General features: G+C 40.0%; 1 protein-coding gene across 1 annotated transcript; it reads left to right on the top strand.

The window, feature by feature from the left end:
- The first annotated feature begins 6,556 nt into the window (after window positions 1-6,556).
- LOC137022872 (G2/M phase-specific E3 ubiquitin-protein ligase-like) lies at window positions 6,557-15,214 on the top strand. Its single transcript, XM_067389348.1, has 11 exons — window positions 6,557-6,623; window positions 6,912-7,195; window positions 7,271-7,324; window positions 8,052-8,128; window positions 8,762-8,967; window positions 9,043-9,145; window positions 11,668-11,830; window positions 11,937-12,037; window positions 12,237-12,384; window positions 13,134-13,260; window positions 15,204-15,214. The coding sequence occupies exons 1-11, from the start codon at window positions 6,557-6,559 to the stop codon at window positions 15,212-15,214; spliced, it is 1,341 nt and encodes a 446-aa protein (XP_067245449.1).
- The last annotated feature ends 530 nt before the right edge of the window (window positions 15,215-15,744 follow it).

The following is a 15,744-nucleotide window of genomic DNA, read 5'->3' as shown; positions in this document are numbered from 1 at the left end:
AACACATTAAGGATGAGATTTACTCACTGGAATTACCCCCTACACTTGACGGATTGGTGGACCTCGCTATCCGGGTTGACAACCGGATTTCCCTTCGTTCTCAGCATCGAAGGGCGGGGTTCCCTCACAGATCTGTCAGCAACGCACAAAACACAGGAGTGGTTGCATCACAGCAGTTCGGTCTCTCTGAGGAGGAACCCATGCAGATCGGGAGAGCTCATCTGACTGTCGCGGAGCGGCACCATCGCCTCGCCAATAACTTGTGTCTCTACTGCGGGGAGGCGGGGCACATGGCTGCGGCTTGTCCCTTAAAGGGGCGACGCTCATCCTTCAGAGGACGACGCACGGTGAGCGTTACCAACACGCTACTGCCGTCTGGTGGTCGATCCACTCTCCCGGCTTTACTGCAGGTCGGGGGGGCGGTCCATCGTGTGGCGGCTTTAATTGATTCTGGGGCAGAGGGTGATTTCATGGATATTGGAATGGCCAAGCAGTTGGGCATTTCATGTTCTCTCTTGGCTGAGCCGATTTCAGCCAGAACACTTTGTGATACCCCTCTCACAAGGATTATTCATTCCACAGGGCTTGTTAGCCTCACCATTTCTGGGAATCATGCTGAGGAGATTCGTTTCCTATTAATTCATTCTCCTTCTGCTCCAGTGGTTTTGGGGCATACTTGGCTGGTTAAGCACAACCCTCACATCGACTGGGCTCTTAATTCCGTATTGGCATGGAGTCCATTCTGTTTGTCTCAGTGTTTGGTGTCTGCTTCTTCCCCTTTAAAGTCTGTTTCTGTGTTACAGGAGGAACCGGTGAGCCTGGCGGGTGTACCAGAGGCTTACCATGATTTGAGAGCGGTGTTCAGTAAGTCCCGAGCTTCATCTCTTCCTCCGCACCGCCCGTACGACTGTGCGATAGAGTTATTACCTGGCACTTCTCCACCTAAGGGGCGCCTATATTCGCTCTCCGGTCCTGAGAGGGAGGCCATGGAAAGATACATCAGCGATTCTCTATTAGCCGGTATAATACGTCCTTCCTCCTCTCCGGCCGGGGCGGGGTTCTTCTTCGTGGGGAAGAAAGATGGATCATTGCGTCCCTGTATAGATTATCGGGGGCTGAATGACATCACGGTAAAGAATAGCCACCCTTTGCCGTTGATGTCTTCAGCATTCGAACTCTTGCAGGGAGCAACCATCTTTACGAAGCTGGACTTACGCAATGCTTACCACCTAGTTCGGATTAGGAGGGGGACGAGTGGAAGACCGCTTTTAATACCCCTACAGGTCACTTTGAGTATTTGGTCATGCCCTTTGGACTCTCAAACTCCCCAGCGGTCTTCCAGGCACTCGTCAATGACGTGCTCAGAGACATGGTCGACCGGTTTGTATTTGTTTACCTCGACGACATCCTGATCTTCTCCCAGAACGAGCGCGACCATGTTCAGCACGTCAGGCGAGTGTTACAGCGGCTACTCGAGAATCGTTTATTCGCTAAGGTGGAGAAGTGCGAGTTTCACGCACGGTCGGTTCCGTTCCTGGGTTTCGTTCTGTCGCCTGAAGGCATCCGAATGGATCCGGGGAAAGTAAGGGCTGTTGCTGATTGGCCCACCCCAGATAATCGCAAGGCGGTCCAGCGATTTCTGGGGTTTGCCAATTTTTACCGGCGATTCATTCGGAACTTTAGCCAGGTCGCCCTACCACTGACGAATCTCACTTCCACACGAATTCGTTTCTGTTGGTCAACGCTGGCTCAAAAGGCGTTTGAAGAACTAAAGAGCCGCTTTGTTTCGGCTCCGATTCTCACTAACCCCGACCCGTCTCGTCAATTCATTGTGGAGGTTGATGCGTCAGAGGTAGGAGTGGGAGCAGTTTTGTCACAGAGGTCACCTTCGGACGACAGAGTACACCCATGTGCATTCCTTTCTCGTCGTCTTACTCCTTCGGAACGGAATTATGACATTGGGAATAGAGAGTTACTGGCTGTTAAGTTGGCATTGGAGGAGTGGCGTCACTGGTTAGAGGGCGCTGGGGTTCCATTCTTAGTTTGGACCGACCACAAGAACTTAGAATATATTCGATCCGCTAAGAGGCTAAATTCTCGGCAGGCTCGCTGGGCATTATTCTTCGGCCGGTTTTTGTTTAACATCTCCTATCGGCCCGGTAGTAAGAACGGTAAGCCCGATGCACTCTCACGGATTTTTGAGGCTGAGGCTAGTCCCACTTCCCCGGTGACCATCGTGGCCCCCAGCCAGGTGGTCGCGGCGGTTACTTGGGGAGTGGAGTCCAGGGTCCGTGAGGCGTTACACGACGTCACGATTCCCGCGGGGTGCCCAGTGGGTCTGCTGTTCGTGCCGGAGTCGGTCCGAACTGCCGTTCTTCAGTGGGGCCACTCATCCAGTCTAGCTTGCCACCCGGGAGCGGTTCGAACGTGTGCGTTAATCAAGCAGCGGTTCTGGTGGTCCTCACTAGCGCGGGATACTCGGGAGTTCGTTTCGGCCTGTCCGGTGTGTGCGGTGGGTAAGGGCTCTAATCGACCCCCAGCAGGGCTACTCCGACCGCTGTCAATCCCTTCAAGACCCTGGTCACACATAGCCATGGACTATGTCACGGGCCTACCCCCGTCTAGTGGCAATACCGTGGTTCTTACCGTGGTGGACATGTTCTCGAAGGCGGTTCATTTTATTCCCCTCCCCAAATTACCTTCAGCGAGGGAGACAGCGGTCATTGTCTTAGACCACGTTTTTCGCATTCATGGCCTCCCGGCGGACGTGGTTTCTGACAGGGGTCCCCAGTTTGTGTCAAGGTTTTGGACAGAATTCTGTCGACAGCTGGGGGCGACGGCGAGCCTATCCTCAGGTTATCACCCGCAGACGAACGGTCAGGCTGAGCGAGCCAACCAGGACTTGGAGAGAGTCCTGCGCTGTGTGGCGTCGGCAGAGCCGTCAACTTGGAGTTCCAGGTTAACCATGGTCGAGTACGCACATAACTCACTCCCGGTCTCATCTACGGGATTATCACCCTTCCAGTGCTGTTTAGGCTACCAGCCCCCATTATTTCCCTCCCAAGAATCCGACGCCATTGTTCCGTCCGCGCATTCGTTCATTCAGAGGTGCCTTCGTACTTGGAGGCTCGCCAGAGAAGCCCTTTCTCGGACTGGCGAAAGGAACAAGGCGTCGGCGGACCGTCACCGTTCTAAGCCCCCACTTTACGTGTGTGGACAAAAGGTTTGGCTGTCAGCCCAGGACATTCCTCTCAAACTTCCCGCACGTAAACTGGGACCCAGATTCATTGGACCGTACATCATAACCAAAGTGCTTAACCCGGTGACGGTTCGACTTAAATTACCCCCCCGATTTAAGAGAATTCATCCGGTGTTTCATGTTTCCAAAATCAAGCCCGTTATTCGCTCCCTACTTCAGCCCCAGACCTCTGCTCCACCGCCCCCCAGACTCATCGAGGGATTACCTGCCTACACGGTACGGCGACTTCTTGATGTGAGGCGGAGGGGCAGAGGTCATCAATATCTGGTAGACTGGGAGGGTTATGGTCCGGAGGAGAGATGCTGGATTCCGGCTCGGGACGTGCTGGACCGCACTCTTATTGACCAATTCCATCGGCGTCATGGTGAGTCCTCTGGGGACGCCAGGAGGCGTCCCTGAGGGGGGGGGTTCTGTCACTATTCAGGGTGTGACACTGGCTCTTCCTGTTGTTTATCTTGTCCTGTCAATTTTCAGCAGCTCGTGATTGTAGCAATCAGTGCTAGGGTGCTTAATCACGAGCTGATCTCCCACACCTGTCGCTCGTTCCCTTTACCCTTTATATGCCCAGCTGTGTCTCCCCTTGTTGTCAGTTGATCACTTCATGTCGCGTGGATGTTACGTGTCTGCTCTACGTTTTGCTCTGTGTCTCACCTGTTTGTTCTTTGTGTTCAGGACCCTTAGACGAGGAGTTTTCATGCAAGTATTTTCTCTTGCTGGGCTCGTACTCGTCCTCTGCTGGGTCATCTGCTCTCCTGCTTTTTTCAGTGGTCTCTCCTGCCCCTGTCTGCTGTGTGTGCGCAGATACCACGAGAGCCACCAGTTTCCTCACACTGCCACCTGTACTTTGACTGTTTCATTTGTGTGTGTCAGGTTTGGTCCTGAATAAACTTATTTTTTTGTTCACCGCAATTTGAGTCCTCCCTTCATCCACCTCGCGACAAGCCATCTCTCTAGATATTTTTATTACCTATTTAAAGGGGTGGTTCAGTGTTTTTTTCTAGGCTTGATTGTGTTTTTGGAGCACAGTTTAACATGTCTTAATGCTTCGTCTTTTTTTTTTTAAAAACTGTATTTTTCATTTATTTTACCTTTATTCTGCACCTCTGTTTCCACTGTCATTCGAATGGCTCATTTGACTTCCTGCTTCTATGATACCACTCCCTCAAATACGCAATGTGCTCAGATTGGTTAGCTGGCCCAGTGTATTGTGAAGCGCCCAGAAATGCCAGGCCCCTTACCATTAGTGGTTACGGTTACATGGGCTTTGGTGGAAATGTAAATAATGGCGTCTTTTTTGCTGTACCAAATTGAGCCAAATCAGACCCAGATGAAGAGTGTCAAGCAGAAGCTCTACAATCGCGGCTTTTAAAGGATGTTAATGAATGGTATTCCATTTTGTATTTGTGTCAGTGTTTAGATATGCTGTCACTGCTGTTTGTTAGCTTTCAATATACAGTTTTATCCTGATTAAAGCTTTACTGTAGTAAATACATGACTTAATATTAGTATTTTTGTAAAGGCATTGTTTAATTTATAGTATGAACAACTGTTTTTCTATGAACATAAAGTTTGTTGGTGTTTGTTGAAGTATGCACTAGAATTTAGCTAACTGGCTAGTGAAGCAAAAATGTGTTTGTCTTTGTTTACGTCCCTAAAGCAACCAAAAAATACACACAATAAGTTTAAAAGACATGTACAAAACAATATAACGTACTTACAGTTTAATCACTTTTAGGGGAGAATGCTGATCCTTGGAAAATTTTACAATTACAATAGGGTTTCAGCACTACACGCTTAAACCCCTAATTAAATATATAATATAATATAATATAATATAATATAGTATAATATATAATATAATATATATATAGTATAATATATAATACTATATAGAGGCCCGCTCATTTTTAGATGGGGGGCCCCCCCCAAAAATAAAATTCTGGCTACGCCACTGACCTGAAGATGTTATGCTTGGTTGCCGTCTGTCTATGCAGTGTGTAGTGGCATTAAGGCATTCGCTCATTTAGCTTCTTTCACAATAAAACTGGTAATACAATAACAAGAAAATGTTCTTAGGTCATTCCCTGGATTTTTTAAAAAGGAGCTCAGGGGGCAAAGGCGCTTTGCTCCATACAAGCGGCAAGAAAAAAATGTTTTAATGCATTTTTATCTGCTTGACAAACTTCGGGATGTAACCCCAAAAGGAGAGGCAGAACTGCGTCTTACACTGGCTGGACTTGGAAGACGCTCTTTAAGCATACCTGAAAATGTCACCCATTCACAGGTATGATTAAAGACCCCCTGTGGTGAAAATCAAGTTTTTCATGTTGTTTATATGTCTTTGTAGTGTTTTTAATATGCTTTAAGTAGAACCATGTGCAAAGTCATAAGTCAACACCATTGCTGAGTATTTTATGTTCGAAACTGCAGTAAACCAAAAGCCTATGGTTTGACATCAGTTGTGTTTGTGATGTCACAGAATACCTTCACAACAACGTGCCTGCAGGGTTTAGCATATCATTAACTATGACTGCTCTGAAGCAGGAAAGTCTTGAGAGAAGCCAAGTTATCCCGGTATATTTTCAGTTGATATAAAAAAAAGTTGTAGATTTAGTAAAATAGCGAGTCTATTACAATGTTATGATGAACTATAAGCCTTTGCACTGGTATTCTGAGTTGTTTAAAGCATTTTTAAGGATACTGATTGCTAGAAGGCAGCTGTCTGACTCTGTCTGAGATGAAGAACAGGAACATGGTTTGTGTAACAAAAGCAACACGTTATTAGCTGTTTGATAATGTAGTCAAGCAAAAGGCTAATCACATCAATTCATATTCATTTAATGACAGAACCGTCGCAAAGGCTGTGCCAAGAGTGCGAGCACATAGGGGCTCACGTCAATGTAGAGTGACAGCTGACTTAAAGTAAAGCCAATAAAGGTCATGTTTTTGTCCTTCGAAATACTTGTAGCCACAACACAAACAACAAATTGTCACTGCAGCAACAGTAGCCTCTCCGAGCTGGCATGAGTGAGTGGAGGTGTGGCTAATTTGCATATTCATTGATCCATCTATATTAAATGAGGCAAGGGTGTAAAGTTACATTCAAGCTATTTTAAGGCATAAAGATTTTTTTTTTCCACTTGATTTTTTTTTTTTTAAATATGTAATGTTGGTAATCAAAGATGATTTTTAAGGGATAAAATAATTGACTACAGGGGGACTTTAAAAAAAAAGTTTTTGAGCTGGATTGTCATTTATTTAATTTATTAACTTTGTTTTTTGTCCAAGCTATCAGAGATGCTTTGTGATACGTTTCCAAAACTTGTCAGTATCTGTGGTGGATGGCTGCTACACAAGACTTCAGGTATGTAAGCTTGTTTTTATGTTTTATTATACACCATATTAAGATCATATCTACATTGGATTTAAAAATGTATCCTTCCCATAAGATGTGAAAAGTCCCATTAGAATTATTGGTAGGACATTAATTCCATTAAAATATGCTCATAAACTAAATTTATCATTTGAACAAATTCAAAAAACAATTTAAACTGTCAATTGGTCTATGCGTCTGATTACAGCAAACAAATTGTAAGTGTATGATAAAGTTGCAGATAAGTATGTTGTTTGTCTGTTCTTTATCTAATTCTAGGTGGAGGTGGGCAGCGCAAACTCTTAGTAATCCCTCCTGATTCAGATGGTTATAATGGAAACCAGCTGAAATCAGTGAGTGGCAATGGAAAGTCCACATTGTATATAGTTCCACTTCAAAAAAAACTTGACACTACTCCTTTGCCATCTGATGCAAAGGAGTTGGAGAACATGCCCAAAGCACAATGTTCAGTGTGCAGTGAAATGTTTCCTCTGCAGTGTCTTCCGATGCATATAAAGGAATGCAAGGATGACCATGTCATTTTGTTTACATCAACTGATGAGGTAAGTCTTACGTGGTAATTTTGGTCACTTTAAATTGATAAATTCTGAAATCCCCAGATATATTGTGCCGTGCAGGAATTGGAGAGGTCTCCAGAAGCCGACAACTCAAATTCCTTTTTGACTGAAAAGGTAGGGAGTACTATATACAGTATACAGGTATATATTTATTATATGTAAAAAACCTGTGAGCAAAATCAGTAAGGTTTAGTTAATTGAATCTGATTAAACCATTAGCCTCTCGCTCAAAAATGACCAAAGAGTTTTGATATTATGATTATACTTTCCTGCCGTACCATGGGTGCAGCAGGCACAATGATATTACGCAGAGCCTTTCAGAAATGTCTCCATGGTTGTAAGGCACACTCCCACTGCAAGCAGGGGGTCACAGGCGCTGCGTAATATCATTGCGCCTACTGCACCCATGGTACAGCAGCAATGTTCCTTGAATATTATGCCGGAATGAGTGTATAGTTGCTAGCCATATCAGCCTAGAAAATTGCAATGGTAAAACTCAACTGTTTAACTCTAGGGGAATTGGAAAATTAGCCTGTCTTTACTGTGTGTTTACATTTAAATTAATCTTTTGATACAATGCACTTACACAACAATGCACTTACAATGCACTTATACAAGTACATGCATGTTTACGTTGAACTAATAAGGTGCGAAGGCACCAGTTGTGATGGTTGAGGCATGACACCAAAATGACTTTTTTTTTTTTTTCTTTTTTTTTTATGCAAGTACATTAATTAAGGACACCTAACATAAAGTGTGGCCACAAGCTATTTCAAGTTATTTTTTTGGAGGATGCTGTATATGTTTATTTTAATTCAACTGCATTTTAATTTTGCATCAGACTGCTGAATGTCCAGTGTGCAAGAACACGTTTGATAGTGATATCATTGAGATTCATGCATCAGACTGTGGATTACGGTAATCACATCTACTAGGCCAGGGGTCAGCAAACTTTTTTTGTCAAAAAGTGCCATTTTTAAGGTGTCTAGTTATTCACTCTGTTACTCCTTTAAATTTGACTTGAACCATGATCTGTCTGAATACTTGATTCTGATTTGCTGGAAGGTGTGCAATAAAATCATTTAATGCAAAGCTAGCTGTGGATTAAACCTTACTTATAGTTCACGCAGTGTTTAAATACTATGATGAATGATTATATCAAAATGTAGATCTGTATGCAGGTACATGGTACTTGACATGCATACACCTCTCTCACTTTTGCTCACGTGCCAGCAGTTGACCCTGTGCATGCTAATGTTGGCATACATATCAACCTATAGGTTGCTGACCCCTGTACTAGGCTATCAGTATTCAATATTCTCAATTCATTTGTTTTATGAAATTAGCTAAAAATAGTAATTAGTAATATTTCTATTTTTATGTTTGCAGATGAGAACGACAAGTTAAGTCTTCCTACAGAGACCTTTCAAAGGTGAAATTAGTATATTAAGGAAATTGTAACTTTATTTTTGTTTTGCTGCACTGATTTAATACAGTATATGTATGTGTATATCACTCTGTAATTCAAGACATTTGTAATTTCCTTTCAAGTTCTGGGGACATTTTGAATTCAATCAGCGGTAAAGTTGATGAAACCAACACCTTTTCCATCTGTGTGTCACGAACCGACATCTTCATTAGAGGCATGCAACAGTGGCAGCGTCAAAAGAAATCTTCCCCTAAATCCAGACTAAAGGTTACTTTCTTTGGGGAAGCAGGCATAGACACTGGTGCCCTACGCAAAGAGTTTCTAACAGGTACAAATGGTTGTGTGTAATTTTGAAAGCAGGCACTGAACAGATTTTGAATTTACTCTAATTGCTGTTGTCTAGAAATGCTTGCAGAGATTGAAAGGAGACTATTTATCTGTGGAGCAGACAAAAGGGGAAAGAATCCTCTCTACTGTGTTAACAGCGTGGACCGGAATTACTTCAGGTAGAATACTACTTCTAGTTCTGTCTTATTTAATTTTAAATAATTTTTGGTACTTGCTGATACAGAGTACCTATACCTGTATTGTCATTGCATTTATATAAAAAAAAAAAAAAAATTGTGTATATATATATATATATATATATATATATATAAGGGACCACTTAACATTGATTTCTGAACTTGGAGTGGTCTCTTAATTTTTTCCGTATGTATGTATGTATGTACAGTCGTGCTCAAAAAACATTTCTCTCATAATGAGATTCCCCCCCCCCCCCCATTTAAAATTATTCTCCAATGAAAGGTTGGATTTTTGTAGATTTTTAAAATAAAAGATCAAAAGTATTAACGATGCAGATTTATTTTCACAGCCTTCTTTGGTCATATTTACCAAGGGTATGAATTAATTTTGGAGGAGGAGTAGATTGTGCAAGCTGCACCTTTTGTTTAAAATTAGTTTATATATTTTATTTATTTTTGGTTTATTGCACCATAATGTATATTGTGTCTATGAATTTTAAACATTTGAATGGACTAATTAAAGGGGGCTGTAAATTATTTTTGTTGAAGTACAATGTCGTTTTGACCATATTAATTTACCAAATCTTACTTGTATAAATATTACAGTAGTATTTAAAAATATTATACATACATTTATAGTTAACCCTTAGGGGACTAAGCCCTTTTTGGTCCGTTTTCTCTATTTTTACATTTCGGCTTATAAACCATATGTAATGATGATGGACCACCATGTATTTGGTATCAATGGATTCAGAAGACCCTAAGCTACAATAAGCATGCATGCAATATGTTTATAAAGGAAGTATGAGTGAAAAATTGTACAATAAACTAGAGAATTTCAAAAACGAAAATGAAAATTTTCTCATTTATTACTGAAAATCCTACCTCACACAACAATAGTGAAAAGTTTTTGACCCAAAAATATATTTTTCAAACCCTTTGCTTGACAGAAATGGGTTAATGTTCAATCAAATGTGTAAAGAACAGTTAAATAATTAACTTTATTTACAAACAGTCCTAGGCGTTTTTTTAATTTTTTTGGGACTAAGCCCTAGGACCAGTTTTCTCTATTTTTATTTTTGGGCTTGTAAAGGAGATTGAACACCCGGTGTTTGGTATCTATGGATTCAGAAGACCCTAGGCTACCATAAGCATGCATGTAATGTGTTTAGAAAGGAAGTATGAGTGAAAGAAAATGTACAATAAACTAGAAAATTTCAAAAACGAAAATTAGATTTTTGTCATTTATTACTGAAAATCACACATCACAGAATATAGAAAAAAAAAATTTTTTTTTCAAAATCTTTGCTTGACAGAAATGTGTTATTGTTTAATCAAATGTGTAAAGAACAATTAAATAATTAACTTTTTTTTACAAACAGTCCTAGGCATGCCAGTGAGCAAAGCAAGGCCTCTCCATCGGTGTAAAAGCTGTCTGCTCCAGATTTCTCCTCGTCACTTTCCAGTAATTGTTCCAGAGCTTGTTCTGCCGTAAATCTTTTATTGCTTGCCATTTTGATAAAACAATTCTGTAATAATGCTATATCTCTCTCGAATTTATCTCTTTGTGCTCGCTAATACTCCGATCGCTCTCTGTAACACTCCGATCGCTTTCTGCTTTCTCCACCTGATGCTGATTCTCCGATCGCTTATTGATTACACCCTGCTGCTTTTACCAGAGCTACAGAGTCCTCTGAATGGCTAGAATTCATCATGGTAACCTTCCTCTGATTGGGTTAGAAAAATATTCCTCCCAGCGGCAATTTTTACATTGGTTGTTGCGTGTTGAATCTGCCTAACATAATCGTTTTCATTGGCCAGTTTACGCCGTTTACGTGTTTAATATACAAACTGGATACTGCTGTTTTCAAAAAAAGACCGCATCTCTCTAGCATTAACAGTTTTTGAGATAACTACACATTTGTAAAAGTATGCCATTTTGGGCGGTACCGCCCAATCCGTCCCTCAAGGGTTAAAATCGAACTCCGAGCCTCCTGTACCCATTCTATGACATCAAAGAACCTCCCTGTGCAAAGGATCATGGGGGCCCGAAGTGTCCATCAGTTGTACCCTTTAAAATCCTTCATTCCAAAGGGCCCTTTGAAGTGGTTAGTTTTGAGCACTTCGGTTTGGAACAACCCTTCAATATGGTGGCCATGATTATTTTCACTCCGAAGTGCCCTTCGGAGGGCACTATATCCCGTTTGGAACACACCGACTCTCTCTCATACTGGTCACTTGAAGTTCAACATTGCTCTCTGAGGTTCTGAAAAAAAAAAAAAGAATTGTTGCTGTAGATGCTACTGATTGGTAAAAGAACGTGCTGCGTGACTGGATTTAATGGAGAAAACAGGATTCGTGTTTCCTGACATTTATATGCCTAATTTGACGCCGGGGAAATACATAAAGCACATCTGCCTGTGAATATTTTATATAACTACAATATAGGTAAGTTTAAACAAATCATTTTTAAAAAATATTTTGTTTACTCTCTGTGGTTTTAGGAGTGCAGGGGAAATCATGGCTGTCAGTTTGGCACAAGGTGGACCTCCCCCAGCTTTTATGCGTGAATGGTGTTTTCGATACCTCTGCTCTGGGGATTATGACAGCATACAGGTGTCTACAAGTGATGTCACAGATTTGGAGTTTTCACTGCTTATTGAAAAGGTACATGTTACATATGAGACAACTTGACATATGTACAAATTTCAAGCATAAAATTTAAATAGATTAAAAGTTACTAAATTTAAGAATTTAATTTTGTTTCATTCAGATTAACAACTCAACAGATGACTTGAGCGACCTCACTGATGAAATTCTGAACTGTGGGTACACTGGGGAAGTGTCTCTTGAAAAAAAGAACCACATCATCAGGTAGTTTTAACTTTTGGAAATCACGTTTATGAGAACTTGTTTATTTTTTACAATTTTAAAGTGATTTGTATGCCAGTAATAACAAGCAGTAAGTTTTATTGCATGATTATTTAATAATTAGTATTGTAAAGAGTAATGTTAAACAATTTTAATAATAATTTTCCTGATAAAACACTTTAATATTACTGTGACTCTTTAGGGCAATTGTGCTTCATTCTACCTTGCGAGTTATCCCCATGCTTGATCAGCTTCGAAAAGGCCTGCAACTCTATGATCTCCTGAGAGTTATGGAAAGACACCCAGACCTTTGCCTTCCACTGTTTGTACCAGGGGAACATGATGACAAGGTAAAAAAAAAATGTATTATCATTGTTTTTGGGTTATTTTAGCTGAAAATTACAATCATGCACTTAACTGATTGTTGTTCCAAACTGATTTGATTATTTGGTAACACTTTACAATAAGGTTCATTAGTTAAACATTAGTTAATGTATTAACTAACATGAAATAACCATGAGCAATACATTTGTTACTATATTTATTAATCCTCGTTAATGTTAGTTAATGAAAATAAAGTTGTTCATTGTTTGTTCATGTTAGTTCACAGTGCATTAACTAATGTTAACAAGATTTTAATAATGTATTAGTAAATGCTAAAATTAACATTAAAGGGGCTGTATGTAAGTTTTTGACTGAACTAAAGCATAAAAATACCATGTTTGCATATATTTATTAAACTTGCTTAATTCACATACTCGTTTCTCTGAAAACATGATCTTGAGAGAGGAAATGTCATTGCTGGCTATGCAGGCCTCACTGAGCCATCGGATTTCATCAAAAATATCTTAATTTGTGTTCTGAAGATGAACAAAGGTCTTACGGGTGTAATTAATGACAGAATTCATTTTTGGGTGAACTAACCCTTTAAAATTGTGGACGAGCATTAGTAAAACTTGTGGCCTGAAAAAGAATATTAGAACCAAGGTGAACTAACCCTTTAAATGTACCTTCATAAACCCTGCAGAAACTCTGTGATGATTTCATTTGATTGAATTATCTGTCCCAATACAAACAAATCTGTTAATGTCTGTTTAAGGTTGATGCAGCATTCATATTGGAAAACTGCCACCCAAGCTTAAGTGAGAGGGGCTCTGTAAGGTACAACAAGGAAATGAATGTCATGAACTTTTTCCAGGACTTCCTACAGGAAATGGAGGATAGTGGTATGTCTATTACATGTACAGATGGTACTCAACCAGGTCTTTTGCTGCCATGGGTACCATCTTAGGTACTGCTGCAGTTTTTGTGGCAAATGCATTCAAATCTTTGACCTCTAAGTGGTGCTTCAAGTCCCCATTATACCATGGTCTGTTTGAGTTAAAGGGTTAGTTCACCCAAATTTGAAAATATCATTTGTTACTCACCCTCATGTCATCCTACACCTGTAAGAAACCGTGAAATTACACGACCATGGTGGTGCGGTTGTCATGCCGACCGTCACAGCCCATGAGGCATACAGTTTATCAGGTAACATAGCACTTTACTTGAATATCGGATCGGTATCGCCGATACTGAATCCCAGGTATCGGAAGCAAAAAAGGTGGATCGGTGCATCCCTAATTTAAATATGTTTTTAGTACCTTTCTGGACACTAAAAGTGTAAATTAACTTGGTGCCAATAGAGGCCTCACTAAGTCATCGGATTTCATCAAAAATATCTTAATTTGTGTTTTGGGGATGAACGAAAGCCTTATGGATGTAGAACGACATGAGGGTAAGTAACAAATGACATTTTCATTTTTGGGTGAACTAACCCTTTAACTCAAACAGACCATGGTATAATGGGGCCTTAAAGCACCACTTAGGTCAAAAGATGCAAATGCATTTGTCACAACTGCAGCAAGTGAGTAATTAGTAAGGGATAATCCACGGATAGCCATGCATTAGAGGATTTTAATGCACGACGTAGAGGCAAAGAACCACCCAATGCGAAGCATGGCTAGCCGTGGATTATCCCTCTTATACCTTGGTTATTTGCCACGTTAAAAACATGTTAAAGCTGTAAATGATGTTTACAGTGTAATTTTTTAACAGATGGGTAAAAATGACGGTAATTTACGGTAAGTTACGGCTCCTTAGTTCTAGAACTCCATCTGCTTTAAATAAAGTAGAGCCATCTGATTGATTTTGTTTAACAAATTATCACATTTATTTAAATTCATTATTAATAGAGAGAGTGGTTTACGCGTTTTCAACTCAAGCCATCAAACTGATGTTATCAGAGAAGGAATGCCATTCCAGACCGGAAGTAACTTTTCAGAATTTGATTAAATTGTTTGTTGTGGTAATCTTTTTTTTTTCTGTGTTTTAACTTGCACTGGTTAATTGTTTAGCACATAACTAGTAATATGCACTAACAACGTAAATAAGGTCGATTTTGATTTCATGCCGACTTTAATAACTAATGATTTTTACAATGTAAGAGAATCAATCAAAAACTTATTTTAGCTGGATAATAACTTGGCTGATGTAAAGCCAAAACAATCTGTCCATTAATTTTCCTATCACTGTAAAGCTGCTTTGAAATAATCTGTATTGTAAAAAGCTCTATATAAATGAAGTTGACTTGACATGTATTTTTTTTTTTTTTTTTTTTTAAGAACAAGGTGAAGACATGAATGTTGGCAAAGTCATGCAGTGGATGACAGGCCAGAGACACAGGCCTATTCTTCCAAATGAGCTAAGAGACTTCAGCATCACAGTCAAGTTCTTTCATGATTGTGACACAACTCACACTATTTGTTTTCCATCTGTCAGTGCATGTACTCGCACCATTACATTTCCTACAGCTCACCTGAAAACATTTCATGACTTTAAATTTGTTATGAAAATGGCTGTAAGGCATGCTGAATCATTTGATAATGTCTAAGTAGTAAGCATAGGTCAGCTTTTTCAGTGCCTTTTGTTAGCAGTAGAGTAAAATTGTCTTCCTTAGGATAATTTCTTGTTAAAATAATAGGGCACATTCCTAATGTTAACCAAAGAAAAATACCTTATTCGGAAAGGCACAGATGAGGAATAACATTCTACGGAGCACCTACGGAGGGACATAATAGAAGAAAGAAATGTATCCCCTCTCAATTTTTCTATTACCTTGTCCCATTAGGGGTTCTGTAGAATGCATTATTCATTAATATTTTCTGTTTTATGCAATACAAAAAATAGTTTTGGGTTTATAATCTATTTTTAATATAATTCCTTATTAAGTGTTAACATCTTTATGTAAATTGTTATAAATCTCTTCTACACAACATTTACAATTATTATTTCATGTCTGAATATGTACATGTCATGAAATTCTATACAATAAATCATTAAGTGTTAAAATCAATGTAAATTTTTATAAATCTCTTCTACACAACATTTACAATGATTACTTATTGTGCATGTCTGAATATGTACAAACTTTTTTTTTAATTGTCCACTGCAGATATCATTTCAGACAGTCATTGTGTTGTTAAAAGAATGTTGACAGATTGAAGCAAAGGTGTATAAATATCTCTTCCATAAGAGTCAGATGGTGCAAGAGGATCAATTGATGATTTTACAATTTCCATCGCAGCAGTAGTCAGTGGGCACTGAATTTCTGGAACGTGAACTCCTCCAGCTTCATCTACGCTGTCAAATGTCTCCCAGTCTGTTCCAAA

Source organism: Chanodichthys erythropterus, chromosome 7, assembly GCF_024489055.1.
Source record: "Chanodichthys erythropterus isolate Z2021 chromosome 7, ASM2448905v1, whole genome shotgun sequence".
In the NCBI taxonomy this organism is placed as follows: domain Eukaryota; kingdom Metazoa; phylum Chordata; class Actinopteri; order Cypriniformes; family Xenocyprididae; genus Chanodichthys; species Chanodichthys erythropterus.
This window is presented reverse-complemented; position numbering and strand designations above follow the sequence as displayed.

Excerpts from the sequence above, each read along its gene's own strand:
- LOC137022872 (XM_067389348.1), top strand. The coding sequence starts at position 6,557 with ATGCTTTGTGATACGTTTCCAAAACTTGTCAGTATCTGTGGTGGATGG. Across the intron at positions 7,325-8,051 it reads ATTCCTTTTTGACTGAAAAG|ACTGCTGAATGTCCAGTGTG; the intron begins GTAGGGAGTACT and ends ATTTTGCATCAG. Across the intron at positions 12,038-12,236 it reads AAAAAGAACCACATCATCAG|GGCAATTGTGCTTCATTCTA; the intron begins GTAGTTTTAACT and ends GTGACTCTTTAG.